Raw genomic sequence first — 16,316 nt, 5'->3', positions numbered from 1 at the left:
TCTTCTGTAGCAAATTTCGTAGCAATGTTTCCATAGCAAATTCCATAGCAATGTTTCCGTAGCAAATTCCATAGCAATTTTTCCGTAACCAATTCCATAGCGATTTTTCTGTAGCCAATTCCATAGCTATTTTTACATAGCAAATTTCATAGCGGTTTTTCCGTAGCAAATTCCGTAGCGATTTTTTCGTAGCAAATTCTGTAACAATGTTTCCATAGCAAATTCTATAGCGGTTTTTTATTACAAATTCCGTAGCAATTATTCCGTACCATTATTAGATATAATTCAGTTATTGAATTCAATTATTTATATTAATTTATAAAAATACAATTGATATAAAACCAAAAGTAACAAAGTATTTCTATACAAACTAAAAGAAATATATAGTAAATCAAATGATACATATTTCAAAATCAAACGTCGCCACAAATTTAACATAAAACGCTATACGATACATAATATTCTATCACATTCATTGTTTGTGCAAGTTGTTCAAACTTTGCTTAAACAACTTCTTTTGTTAAAACTTCATATTCTTTTGTTGAGCATCCTCATATTTTTGTTGAGCATCATATTGTTTGGTTGTGTCTCAACTAACTTCTTCAATTTTTCAATCTCAACATTTGTCTTGGCACGCTCGTTATCGGCGTTATTTTAAGCTTCCTGCTTTTACTTTAAAATTTTACCCAATTGTAGCAATTTGATCTAAATACAAAAGCTGAAAGTATAATGTTATAATTAGGAAAGATTACTCCAAGTACAATGGTTTGATAAGAAAAAAAGATTAAAACATAAGGGTAAAACTGTTATTTAACAATTAGTAATAAATTGGAAACACACGATGTTTTCTTTTCCAAAATCTAAATACTTTAATGATAAAGGACTAACTTCAACTTACTTTTAGGATTAGCCCCTTTAAAACTCAAAATGGAACTATTTTTTAAAGTACAATGTCTTAGTAAATATAAAATATAAAGTACAATGCTATAATGGGGTCGATTTTCGAATGTAAAAATATCTTGATAAGAAAAATATCATTAAAGAATGTGGTAATTTTGTCATTTATTTAACCTTAGACATAAGGGTAAAACTGTCATTTGCAGAAAACAAAGGATGGTTTTGTTATCACCTGGAGTAAAGCGGAGTGGATTGGAACCTAAGCTAAGAAATTCCGTCTCAAGAAGTAGAGTGGATATGAGTGGAGCATAACCTGGAATAAATAAAAACAAACCATAAATTTTATGGGATCAACCATCTACATAAACAGAACTAATCATTAATCTAGTTTATATATGTAAAGGGAAGGATAAACAATATTTTTTTGTAGCAAAAGTTGTAAAAAACCATGATTTCACGTATTTATTAATTCACATAAATATACATACATCATATTCTTCTAAATTGTTTAACAGGACCAAAAAGGAAAAGAAAAAAAAAAACTTTAACAGGGATTTTAATGAGGCCAAACAAAGGCAGAAACATACAAATTTGTAACCACTAGCTGCAAAGAATTCAACTTACAGTGTTGTTTTGAAAAATGTTTATATAATATATTTAGGGGAATTGAAGGAAAAACTAAATGAGGAAATCAATGGAAAAATACAAAATGAAATTTTAGTCGTCCAAATCTAAAACAAAACCCTCGGCTAAATGGTGTATAAGAATAAAAAATGTGATAAAAGGAAGAGCTAATATATGTAATGACCTTTTTGCCCATGCTAGAAGGATCTTGAAAATCAAGATTTTGTAGTATGAGGGAGGGACTCCCTTGTCGTTTTATCAATTTAAGATCTATGCTTCTAACACCTTTTTGTTTGCAAAGATATTTATATGCTTTAAGAAACTAAAATACAACAATGAACAAATTTGGCTCTAATATATTTACTTTTGCTTATAAAAACTAAACATATAAATGGTCTATGGACTATAAAAATTAAGGCCCACTACCCACCAACAAAAATTGAATATATAAGAATCATTAAGCTGTCATTTTTTCTATAATATCCGTATTGTATAGCATTGTAACTTTTAGAAAAAGAAAAGTTGAAATATGTCAAATCCCAGATAACAACATATCCTTTACTTCCCGTTTTGTTTCATCTTTTAACTTTTCTAGACAACATAATTACCATTTTCTCCATTTCCTAATTTACTTTTGATTAAGCTTGATTTTGATTAAAAAAAAGTAGTGATCGCCTTTTATTTGTTTGAAATTTTCATTCGGTTTCAACAATTAATTAAATATTTAAAAGAAAATTGGAACTACAATGATATAATACTTCATAGAATCAGGAATATTTTGGCATATGTATACATATAGACATGTTTTCTTATGCATAACTACTTATGTGAATCAGATTTAACTGAAGTTAGAGATGGTCATATGATTAAGATGTAAGAGGTGAGAGGCAGGAGATTGGAATGGAGAAAAGAGAAGAGATCAAACCGCAAAATAATCAAGCTACAAAAAATCAATTGTTTTCTAAAATAATCAGATACCTGCAATTACCTGAAATTAAAGGTAGAGTGAAAGTTCAAAGCTTGTATAATGCTTCAAAGAACTCCATGCCTTTATAAACAGGAAAAGTAATGTCAATTCCACCACACACACACACACATACACAAAAGCACTCAAACCACACGCAACCATACACACATACTCAAAACATAAACTAAGATATATACCGATCATATCATTGTACTCGCATCACAAACAAAGAATCACAAAACACAAATCATTTGCGTCATTACAGAGAGCATAATCATCTTGTAATGTCCCTATACATAAACATATAATGGAATCTAACAACTATACCAATTAGGTCAAACTCTAACAAAATTCCTGGTCTTGTGGGCACACTTTCAAGAAATCAAAGAAATTCACTGCAACAAAGAAATTAGGCCTTCTACAACACAATTCTCGGACAAAGGACATAAGTAGTACTATTGGAAGCAATAATTTAACAGAAACTCACATGAATGAACTCCAACCGGTCCTCAAGGTTCATGTAGGTCTTAGTGGTGAGTTATACAGGTTTTAAGAAGCAAACAGAACAGTGAAGAAGGTTACCTGGTAGGGACGAAGACGATCGAGAAAAAATGGCGAAGATGAGTAGAACAATGCACAATGAACATGATTAACGGAGCAGGTGGCGAACGTCAGAGCAAACAAGAGGAGTGAAGTCTGATCGATAATGGTGTAAATGGAGACAGACAGTGGAATTTGAGGTGTGAATTTGTAGGATTCAAATAGGATTTTAAAACATCAAAGTCTCAGATTTGAAGAAGAGACTGAAAAGGTAATAATGATAGGGTTTACCTTTTTCCTTCAAAATCTAAATTGAACCTAGTGAGGATGGATTCGGTGTTTCTGCTCTTCGGAATAGCCAGACGGCGGTGGTTGAAAGAGGGAGAGAGGCGATCGACGGCAGATAAGAGGTTTGATCGGGAAAACCTCATTGAATAGCTTCGCAACTGAGTGCAAAATGAGGAAAGGTGATTTTACCAATTTGCCGGTCCCTTAATATGAATACAGGATGTATTTTACCAATCTAAAACGAAGTTCCAAAAAAGAGAGAAAATTCGCTCTTAGGCTCATTAATAAACAATAAACAGAGAAAATGGACTCTTAGGCTCGTTAATAAAACAACAAATATTTTTTATTATTATTTACGTGTTTAAATAGATGGGGTTATGGTTAATATAAAGTGTATTTTTTATTTTTTAAAATGAAAAAAAAAAAAAAAAAAAAAAAAAAACTTGGACTAAAAGTATTAAAAAAATATATTAAAGGTAAAATAGCTACGCACTTTCATTTCGTAGCAAAGTAGCTACATAATTTAGTTCCATAAGAGTTTTTGTAACAAAAAAACTATGAATTTTTTCACCGTAGCAAAATAGCTATGAAATCAGTTCTGTAGCAAAATTCCGAAGCATAATAGCTACGGAATTTCATTCCGTAACAAAATAGCTACGAGATTTATTTTCGTAACTACATTTTATAGCAAAATAGCTACGAAATATCATTATGTAGCAAAATAGCTATGAAATTTAGATTCGTAGTAATTTTCGTAGCAAAATAGCTATGTATTTAAATTTCGTAGCAAATTCGGTAGCAGACTACCTACGGATTACAATTCCGTAACAATTTTTCGTAATTAGTTTTAAGTTTGCAACAAAATTTTATTGCGTAGAAATTTTTGTAACAAAAAATCTACGGAAAATCATTTTGTAGTATATTCCGTAGCAAAATAGTTACAAATTTTGATTCCGTAGCACTTTTCCATAACTATTCATGATTTTTCTTGTAGTGTCAATTGAGAAAAAAATATAAGGTTGAGAATGGGGGAATCATTCTCAACCAATCATTTTATATATGTAAAACACATTTAGATTAAGTCATTAAAGACACGCTGTTTTTCTGAATCGTTCATTCGTTATTCATCAACAATATCTATTATTCATTCATCTTGATCGTTCATCTGTTCTTCATCAATATCATATCTTCTCCATCAACATCATTTGTTCTTAATCAATGTCATCTGTTCTTCATAAAAAAAAACATCAACGTCACCTATTCATCATCAAAAAACATCGACACTTCATAAAATATCAATTCTTCATCAAATATCTTCGTTATTTCATCAAAATGTTGTGATTCATCATCAAAAACATTTATTCGTACTATTAAGTGTAAGTCGTGATTCAATCTTGTCCAGTTTCATTGATGTCAAGCAAAATCGATAAACATAATCCATATTTATCGATGTCACATCATTTTGCGATCACCAGTAATCGAAACTTCATCAATCGAACCTTCACCAATATCAAAAAAACAGATAGCCATCGAAAGTGCATCAAGATAACCATATATTTGAAGATTTTTTTTTAAATCGATTTTCAGGCTTGAAAAACGAAGTTTTTCATAAAAAATTTCACAATTTTTGATCTAAACCTACTGATTATTGATCAATTTTGATAGGATTTTATTTGTGTTGTAATTATTGGCTTCAATTGATAGGATTTTATTTGTGTTGTAATTATTGGCTTCAATTGTTAGTTTTTTTTTTTACCATAATTATATAAGTTAATTTATTTGCACATCAACTGTTCGATGAAATGCATAAACTAAATATATCACGTAATATTCACAAGTGAATATGTCTTTACACGAGAATCAATGTATGTCTTTTAAAAATACAGAGTAACTATGTAATTTATATGTGAATAACATATAAAAATTATTTTCACATGCAAATACATGTAATATTCACAAATGAATACAGATAATATTCATAAATGATAATGTATTTTTTTCGAAAAAAAAAACATTGTTTTGAGGTCTTAAGCAAGTTTGTAATTCATATGTGAATAACATATAAAAATTATATTTGCGTGTGAACATATGTAATATTCACAAATGAATATACATGTAATAATCAAATGTGAATATATATATATATATATATATATATATATATATATATATATATATATATGTATGTATGTATATATATATGTATGTATTATTCACAAATGAATAAATATGTCAATAAAACCGAGGACTACAAAATATATGAAGTTAAAGATAAAAAAAGTATTTGATAAGAATATATATTTATTCACATACAACTAATCTTTTTAGGTTAATAAAATAATTATATAAGCATATATATTTTTATTAATGTTATATTCATTTGTGAATAAATGATAACTTTTTTTTCGGAAAATTATAAAAATAGAAAAATGTCATTTTGAGGTCCTAAACAGTCCCGAATGGCCGAAAAACACCGTACGTCACGGCGAAGCTATGAGTTTTGTAAATCGCACCATTTTACATCAAATATGCGAATTTCGTCAAATTCCGAGAATAAACTTCATTGCAGCAAACTGTTTTGATGATGTCACTAAATTTTCATTCGTACTAGTGATGACATCATCATGACATGCTATGTATTCATATATGAATAAAGTTTAGAAATCATTACGACATATTTACTGTTGATGTTACTAACTTCCATCCCACTAGTAAAACATCATTGTAATCTGTTATTTGTATTTATGTGAATAAACTATACATGTATATTTATTTATTTTGTAAATACAACCTTTATATATATAAATAAACAATACACTATAAGAATTGGTTTGTGAATAGTTTTTTTTTTGTATATTGTAACAATATTATTTTACATGTAAAATCAACATTATACTAAGATAAACAACATTGTATTGGTTAATGAATATCATTTGCATTTGAATTTAACACGATCAAAATGAAGAATATATTAAATTGTATAACATTTACACGTGAATATAAAAACATATTGTCTTCGTCAATGATATCTTTTCAATAACGTCAACCAATCGTCAACCACCAGGATATGAACAAACCATTGATTGAAATATTATTCTTTTATTGAGTTATAACGATACCTGAAAAACATGTGAATACACAAAAAAAAATGTTAAAAATATACTTTTAGTTCATAATAATAGCGATTTATCACATGATATATTTACACATGAATGTATAATCATATGTGAATATTATATGATATATGTTGTTTATATTGTATATTTACATGTGATATTACATGGTATATTCACAAATGAATATTACATAGTATATTCACATATGAATATTATATTGTAAATTTACATGTGAATATTATATAGTATATTTACTTGTGAATATTACACATTCTAGTCGCATCTAAATATTGCATGGTATATTCATTCATGAATATTATACAGTATATTCACATATGAATAATATATAGTATATACACTTGTGAATATGATACAATATATTCATATTTAAATATTAAACGATGCATTCACTTGTGAATATTACATAGTATTATCATTTGTAAGTATTAGATAATATATTCACTTATAAATATTAGATGATATATTCATATGTGAATATTATACAGTTTATTCATATATGAATATTACACAGGATATTAATATATGAATATTACAAGGTATATTCACAAATATATATAATTTTTGTATGTTATTCACATATGAATAACATATAAAATTATAAATTTGTTTTGTGTTTTAATAATCATATACTGAATAAGGTGCGAAAACATATTCATATGTGAATATAACGTGGTAATTTAGTTTATGCATTTCATCAAACAGTTGGAGTGCATACAAGTAAGCTTTTTCAAAAATGCTAAAAACATGATACTTTAACTATTTAAAACTTACAAAATAGTAGATTGATAGAGAATTATATGAAATTTTTCAAAAAAAAAACGATTTGATGTTTTTCTAACCTTAATTTCGAAATTTTGTTTGATGATCGATGTTGAATGAATGATATGAAGTGAAGATGTTGTTGATTATCGATGATGTTGATCTAATGACATTGGGAGTATAATTAATCGTAGATGTTGAAGATATGCTCGTATTCAAGCAAAATTGAAGGTTGGATTGAAAGAACCACAAACGAAATTTTTTTGTCTACTGTTGAATGACGTTGATGAACGTGTTTTTGATGAAGATGGATGATTGTTTAACACTGGATGATGTTGATCGAGGATTTAATTGAAGAAATCTGGATGATCGTTGAAGTTTGGAGAAGAAATTTGGATGATGAACAATCGAGTAGTAATGAATTTGAATTGTTATCAAATTATCCACAGTTACATATCTGTGATTGAAGGATATCATATCATATTTACAAGTTTGTCACCGTGTATTTTATGTTAAGGTGCTAATTAAATGATTGACTAAGAATGATTCCCCCATTCTCAACCTTTTTTTTCTCAATTGAACCCTCCTCTCTCTCTCTCTCTCTCTCTCTCTCTCTATATATATATATATATATATATATATATATATATATATATATATATATATATATATATATATATATATATATATATATATATATATATATATATATATAGTCCAGTTCTAGTGACAAATCAAAAAATAATGACCACTGCGAAGACAATTCTCCACCATACATTTCGTCAAGATTACAAACGTCAAATTCAACTATTTTGTCATGGTGCGTTTGCATTCGACCCACGTCCGTGGTAACTGATACAAACTCGAGGATTTAATCACATACATCGAACGTCCATGGAACGTTATTTAAGTGAGTTTTACTATTTATCGTTTATTATTTATTTTATTTTTTATTTTTTGCTAAAAATAATTCAAAAAAAACTTAAATACATATGCTCGATTTTGATAGTTAATTTTTTTTGTTTTTTTAATATGTTATTTTTTTGTTTTTTTAATATCTTTACTACATACTTTAAGGTACTAGTATTTTTTTTTATTATTTTTTTATTTTATTTATTTTTATTTACTTTGATTTTTTAAACCACATATCGGTTTGAATTTTTGATTTTTAACAATTACAAAATTTTAAATAAGAAGAATATTAAAGATTATAATATTTTCTGTTCATACTTTTTTTGAATCATATTATTTTTTGTTCTTAAAATTTTGAATCAAATTATTTTCAACCGTAGTAATTTAAATCAAATTATTTCTTAATAATATAATATTTGATCAGTTACATTTTCAATTAAATATAGTTTTTGTTCAAAAAAGTTATGTGTCATTATATACTTTGAATTATTTAATTTTAAATCATAAAAGATATAATTAATGATTATAAAATACATAAGTCAAAATATTTTTAGATCATAACAAACGAAGGATAAAAAACAAATTGAAAGATTTTTTTTAAATCATAAATATTTTGAATCATCACATTTTCAATCATATTATGTTCAATATTTTCTTAGAAATTAATATTTGTTAAAATTAAAAATAAATGCTTCAAAAATTTACTTTTGAAAAATTCCTTTTAGAAAGTCACTAATATATTGAGTAACTATCCCATAAATTTATATGATTTTGGAGAATATTTTTTTCCGGGTTTTTTAAATTAAAAAAAAATTAAAATTTTCACGATCATGCTCATTTTGTAGAGAATTAAATTTTAAGAGCTTTGATTTTTTTATATTTATTTTCAAAGAAAAAAAAACGTTATGACCAAAAAACAAAGTAGCTAGGGAAAAAATAAACTAGCCAATAAGAGTGTGCCAAGTGTCATAAGTGGTAAATTATGAAAAATGTCATTTCGGATTTAAACAAAATACAAAAAAAGACTAGATTAATCATTACCACTCAATTTTCTAAATTGAAGGCCGATATTTGCCCTCGCGATGTTCAATTATTTTTTTTTCCTCACTCGATCCTAATTCTGTGTGTGTGTATATATATATATATATATATATATATATATATATATATATATATATATATATATATATATACACACACAGACACTTAGGTTTAAATTAGAACACTCATGTAATTAAGAAAGCAAGAACAAATCTGAACCACATATTTTCTTAGCCGCAAAACACTCATGCGTACGGGGGTAACGGAGGAACATAATATATATATATATATATATATATATATATATATATATATATATATATATATATATATATATATATATATATATATATGGTTTTGCGTTAGTTGCGATGGTGGTTGTTTATAATCACATATGAATAATATGCTGCTCCATCGCGCCGTTACGTTGGAGGGTTTTGTGGTAAAAAAAAATATGTGGCCCAGATTTGTTCTTGCGTTCTCGATTTCATAATACTCTTATTTCAACCTTATATATATATATATATATATATATATATATATATATATATATATATATATATATATATATATATATATATATATATATGAGGTTACTAGAGAAGCATTATTAATAAGGAACCAAGTAACAAATCATGAGCGTCAAAATTAAAAGCGATCAACGGTCTAGAGAATTAATGTACACTTGTACATTGGATTTACATATACTAATTTATATCATAAAACTCATATTTTTAGCAATAAATCCACCTCTTTTGTTCATTTAAAAATTTGAAGTTATGTTTTTTATCGGAAAAAGAACGAATATACCGTTGTTCACGATTTTCCATCTCCTTTCCATCGATATCCATGTTAATATATATATATATATATATATATATATATATATATACATATATATATATATATATATATATATATATATATATATATACTTTTTTCATTTAAACAAAAAAAACTCACTTTGTTTTGTAGTTTTTTTCAATATTTAAGTTTGTTTTTATCCAAAAAAAAAACTAATTATAGTAAAAATCTCAATTTTTTTATCTTCTATTAATAACTTTCATCATTGATTAAAAAAAACTTGATTAATTCGGATTTATATTGTGAATTTAAACTATAAATATTTCAATTTTAACATTCACAATATGAATTTGACTAACTATTTCAACTCTTTGATCATTTATAAATTAATCGAAATATATTTCTTTTTAGTTTTTTAATATTTGAACGATTTAATTGCTTGTACATTAGTTTTCTAAAATCTACAAATAAATTTATTCACATTGTGAATCTGAACTGTATATAATTTAGTTTTTAGAAATCTTAATATGAATCTGACTTACTATTATTCACACTATAAATTTGGGCAGATTGGCAATGTGAATTTGTATTGAAAATTTATTATTTTGTTTTCTTTTCCATCATAATTAATCTATTTTTAATGTGTACCAAAAAAATATGAATTTTGATATATATTTATTAAATTTTTTCGGTGAAAAACAGACCTTAAAGTTTCATAAAATAAAGAAATATAATGGGTTTTTTATAAAAAAAATTATTTTTCGTATATAAATATATATTTTTATGAAAATTACAAGAAAAATCATAAATAATGATATATTCAGTATTTTTATAATTAAAAACATAACCTAAAATAAATTAAGCGAAAAAAAAAGAAATAAGTTTTGTTATATATATATATATATATATATATATATATATTTATAGAGAGAGAGAGAGAGAGAGAGAGAGCGAGAGAGAGAGAGAGTTAAGTTCAAATGTGGATTAACATTTATTGTGCATACGTGTGAACAATGTTATTCAGTGAGAAATGACAAAGAAAATATGTTGTTTGATAATATGAATACGTTTAATCTTACATAACTATTGTCACTATCACACATTCTCACTAATTAAATCGTCTACTAGATTATTATAGACTTTTATTATTATTCTCACTCTGTCAGAATGTTGTCAAGATGTTTGTTTAGTTGTATTCTGTGAGAATGAAATAAGTGAAAAACGATGTTTGAAAACAAAAATAAATAAGAATTATAGAATTGATTAAAATGACGGTATCTATATGAGGTTGAATGTATTCGCATTAATAAACATCTTATTTTGTTAATGATTCTCATATAATAACACTGTTAACACGTCCGCACAATAGTTGTCTATCCACATTATAACCTAGTCCTATATATATATATATATATATATATATATATATATATATATATATATATATATATATATATATATATATATATATATATATATATATATATATATATATATATATATATATATAGAAGTAGGTTCAATGGAAAATGAACAATTACGGCAACATATGCTGGAACCAATGATCAAGTGACACGTGTCCATTTCCTTATTCATAAGCAATCTACTATGGAAGTTATTTATGTAGTTATTCCAAAATGATGTGTTGTTATGCTTTCATTGGTTCCAACATGTGTTGCCCTAATTGTTTATTTTCCATATAACCCTTCCCTATATATATATCTCCCTACGTAATAAAAGAGTAGCACATTTGCCACGTATCAATCAATTAAAGCTTCACATTAATTATTTGCTACTTGTCATTCTAAGGTTTTTCCTCATTACTTAAATTTCCACTAAGTCACTTCTCCATTTTACACATATCAAACAAATCAACAAAAAACTTATTTGTAATATCTATTGCCTAATTTATTAATTTTTTTTTTTTATCATTGCTCTAATTACCTTATAATTTAATTAAAATTATTTCTACCTTTCTAATCCGTGGTGCCCACGGGTTATAAACTAATATATATATATATATATATATATATATATATATATATATATATATATATATATATATATCTTATCCTAATAAATGAAGATTATTTTACCAAATGTTATATTCTCATTATATATATATATATATATATATATATATATATATATATATATATATATATATATATCTTATCCTAATAAATGAAGATTATTTTACCAAATGTTATATTCTCATTAAATTTACCACATGTAATTTTGTAAATTTTTTGATTAAATTTAAATCCACATGTTATTTTTTGGTTTTTTTGAATTAAATCAATTAATATGCCACATAATATTAAATTTATATATGATATTTAATGTGATAATAAATGCAAAGAACCTTAAAAAATATATAAGATATATTAAAATACATTGAATATGACAATAAGTTTAATGAATACGATAAACAATCATTTATATTATGGATGATCTTTTTAATAGTGATTCTATTTATTCATTAGTTGAATATTTATTTATTTTGAAATTTTATTTTAAAAAAGTCTTAATATTTAAATTTTGATATAATTTTTTTAATCAATCTGTGTAATACACGGGTTTCACACCTACTATATATATAAATCGACCGCTTACCTTGATATTTTAGTAAAGGTGGCCACCCTATCCAATGTATGGAAAGATTCTGTTGCTGATTCCATTTCATTAATTTTTTTGTGTTCATTTATCCAAAGCCACTGCCAAATAAAGATATAAACATACTTAGTTCAAAGAAAAACGAAGATTTTACTTTTCTACAAAGACAACTAATTTAGTTACATACAAAATTTAAGGTATGCCATTTTTCTATTTTAGGTGATATATAGTCTATATACGAGCAACCAATGAATTTATTATTTATCGGTAACATAAAATCACCATTCTTTGAGTAAAGTATGTTGTATGAGAAATTTCTAGTGTTAGTCGATTATATATATATATATATATATATATATATATATATATATATATATATATATATATATATATATATATATATATATATATATATATATATATATATATATATAACGTTCTAAATGGCATGAGGCATGGCGTGGCGGCATGGTCAAACCTCAAGCTTAACGAGCCATGGCGTATATATATATATATATATATATATATATATATATATATATATATATATATATATATATATACACAACGTTTTAAATGGCGTGAGGCGTGGCGTGGCGGCATGGTCAAGCCTCAAGCTTAACGAGCCATGGCGTTTTTCATGGCGTGATGTAAGGCGGCGATTTTGTATTAATTTAAAATTATATTACCACATAAATATAAATTTATATTAAATATAACTACTTTTTATAAGTGTTAGATCAATAACTACTAACAAAAATTTAACGAAAACCACAATACTTGTATCTCCGATTAGAAAAGATATAACAAAGAGCACAAAACCATGTCTCAAACGAAAAAACACGCGCCATAACACGCCATAACGCGCCATGGCGCGCTATATCACGCCTTGCCACGCGCCACGCCTAACAGCAACGTTATGAGACTTTTCGTAACGGCAGAGCCACGCTTCACGCCATGACGCGCCTTTAAGAACAATGTGTATATATATATATATATATATATGACTCAACAAGAAACCATTTTAAACCATAAAATCAATGAACCAAACGGTTGTCTAACTTTTAAAGCAAATTTATCATACAAAATAAAAGCTAAAAATATAGATATTAATAACTTTTTACCATCCATCCATTCCTAAAAAATTTGAAAAAAAAATTGATCTGTTCAGATTTACACTATAAATTTGTGCAGATTCACATTGTAAATTTGTACAGATTTATACTGTGAATTTATACAATATTAATTATTTATAGTGCAAATTCATAATGTGAAGTTGAACATATATAAAAAAATTATCAAATTTGATATCGATGGAAAGAAGATAAAAAGTTATGAATTTTTATATTTTTAGAATTTTTTTTTTCGATAAATAATAAGATTTAAAACTTGAAAAATAATAGTAATTGGTTCCATAGTTTAAAATAATTAGTTATTGAATATATTTGTTATTCCCAACATATATGGGAAAGGAAAAATAAATTTAAAATGATAAGTCATCAACTTTAAATGTAAATTTCATTAAATACAAGCTAAATATATTTGGATGCGTCCTTACCATATGACTTATTCAACGGGTACCCAATGATCTAAAATAACTGAATAGGTACAAAAAAAAACCTTTGGTGACCATGATGAGAGTAATGATCAAGTGCATAGTTATTTTATGACTTAAACATAATAAGAATTACAAAGTTTAGTAAAACTTTGGAAGTTATTTGTTTTGTTTTATATAAAAAATAATAAAAATAAAGCAAACATAAAAGCTAATTACCCTTTTCCCCTCATTGACGAGAATCCCATTTGAGAGACGTAAGACGAGTTCCTTTCGGGATTTGTACGGCAGAGGAGGTATTGCAAGCTTTGAAATCTTGAATAAATGGTCATCAAAAGTTGTATTCTGCAAATAATATTTTGTCATAACGTTATACCACGAAAAACAAGATATGATACTGCATATCTTTTAATGTTAAAGATACTTACCTCTTGTTTTTCTAGTGCAACCTCGAGTTCATTTAAGATCTCATCCATCGTGGGTTGCTCTGTACGATCTCTTTCTAAACATCGTCTTGCAATGGCTGCAAATGTAATGAAAGAATCCCAAACCATTTGTTCCTTTAGATCTCGAAAGATAATATCATGTAGTTTCGATGGAGAATTCTTTGTTGTGTTTCCATGGGATCATGAAGATAGTTTAATGCACGTGCAACCTCGATGCATATACAAAGCCGTTGGTTCCATTTAAGAGTTTTAGCATCACTTAGATAATGATCAAGGCTTCCACGAGCGGGATACTCGTACACAAGGACTCTCTCGTCATCCTTAATGCAAAAGTGAAGGAGAGAGAGAGACAAGATTTTCATGTTTGCATTTGGAAAGCATCATGATCTCCTTCCAAAACTCGGTGTTTAATTCCTTGATAGGATCTATGATCCAAGCACTTGAAAGCTACCATAGTTGATCCAGTCGGAAGAGAAAGTTCACCTTTGTACACCGGACCAAACCCACCATGCCCAATGAGTTTGCTGGGGCTAAAGTTGTCCGTAGCCGATATTATGTCTTCCATCTGGATTTTTAGGTGATCATACTCTTTCCCGATTGAAGACATTAGTTCATCGGGTATGGGGGACCCTATGGGGGACACGGCATGCAGCGTGGTTTCCCTCCACCTCATCACCATCTCCTTCCACTTCGCCACTGTCTCCTTCCACACCATTATCGTGGTGAATAAAAGGAAGAGAGAAGAAAATATTGCTGATTGGTTGTGGTCTTTCCACAGATGCTTTTTTCCTGATTATACCAAATGGGCTTATAAAAAATATCGTGTAAGAAGAAAATGTGAATGGAAGCAATTGTAAGTCAATAACCTTATTCAACCTTGAAAGCTGGAGCTGCTTAAATAGGAATCAAATGGTCAATTCAATTTTTGGTCAACTACCCTCCACTGTTGTTTTCTTCTGTCACCCACTAAAATATTTGGATGGATGACGGGTCCTATCATTTTCTTTTGTTAGGGAGTAAATTACACGAATGGTCCCTATGGTTTAGGCTAATTTGCACGTTTGGTCCTTAACTTATTTTTTTAATTCGGAAGGTCCTTACTGTTTGTTTTTGTTACGCGCTTGGTCCCTATCTTACCTAAAAAGACTATTATGCTCTTGATTTTTTTAATTTATTTAAATAAACACACCCATAATCCCACCCCCTCACCTTACCTCACTAACCCCATCATTTTTTCCTTTTTAAATAATAGTCTTTTCAGATAAGACAGGGACCAAACGCATAACAAAAATAAACAGTAGGGACCAAATGCGTAACAAAAAAAACCATAGGGACCTTCCGAGTTAAAAAAATAAGTTAGGGACCAAGCACGCAAATTACCCCAAACCATAGGGACTATTCGTGTAATTTACTCTGTGTTAGGTCATAGGTGATGTTAAGTTAAATTATGTCGCATACAATTTTTTTTTTTTTTTTTTTTTGTTACCGGTCTACGTTCAGTTCTATTTAATTTATGGTGTTAGGTGGCATTATATACAACTAATGTAATTGATGCTGTTTTGTGTTCTAGTCTCCTTTCAATTTTATTTTATTTTTCTGGTGTCATGTGGATGTGTAGTTTTCAACTAATATGATTGACAATGTTTTGTGTTTTTAATTTTCTTTTTGAATTTATATTTTATCTTTACGCACGGCATTATTAAGTGGTGTAATGCGCAACCGGACTTGAA

At 27.0% G+C, this 16,316-nt stretch overlaps 1 protein-coding gene and 1 long non-coding RNA gene across 3 annotated transcripts; both read right to left on the bottom strand.

The window, feature by feature from the left end:
• Positions 1-336: 336 nt before the first annotated feature.
• On the bottom strand, positions 337-3,553 carry LOC144998132 (uncharacterized). 2 transcript variants are annotated; one of them, XR_013660143.1, is made up of 5 exons: positions 3,320-3,553; positions 3,071-3,184; positions 2,510-2,569; positions 1,130-1,210; positions 337-718 (listed from the first exon to the last, which is right to left on the bottom strand). It is a non-coding gene; the product is annotated as an uncharacterized LOC144998132 (long non-coding RNA). The 2 variants fall into 2 exon arrangements; XR_013660142.1 differs by having other exon boundaries at positions 3,071-3,551.
• A 2,734-nt stretch (positions 3,554-6,287) lies between these two features.
• Positions 6,288-15,437, bottom strand: LOC144997857 (uncharacterized). The gene is made up of 4 exons (XM_078957719.1): positions 14,569-15,437; positions 14,360-14,485; positions 12,586-12,686; positions 6,288-6,435 (listed from the first exon to the last, which is right to left on the bottom strand). The coding sequence occupies exons 1-4, from the start codon at positions 14,692-14,694 to the stop codon at positions 6,408-6,410; spliced, it is 381 nt and encodes a 126-aa protein (XP_078813845.1). The 5' UTR covers positions 14,695-15,437; the 3' UTR covers positions 6,288-6,407.
• Positions 15,438-16,316: the final 879 nt, after the last annotated feature.

Source organism: Lactuca saligna, chromosome 5, assembly GCF_052625555.1.
Source record: "Lactuca saligna cultivar CGN05327 chromosome 5, ASM5262555v1, whole genome shotgun sequence".
NCBI lineage: Eukaryota > Viridiplantae > Streptophyta > Magnoliopsida > Asterales > Asteraceae > Lactuca > Lactuca saligna.
This window is presented reverse-complemented; position numbering and strand designations above follow the sequence as displayed.

Coding starts and splice junctions, on each gene's coding strand:
- LOC144997857 (XM_078957719.1), bottom strand. CDS start 14,694: ATGGTTTGGGATTCTTTCATTACATTTGCAGCCATTGCAAGACGATGT. Junction 14,486..14,568: donor TTGCACTAGAAAAACAAGAG/GTAAGTATCTTT, acceptor TATTATTTGCAG/AATACAACTTTTGATGACCA. Junction 6,436..12,585: donor ACCTTTACTAAAATATCAAG/GTAAGCGGTCGA, acceptor CATGTTTTTCAG/GTATCGTTATAACTCAATAA.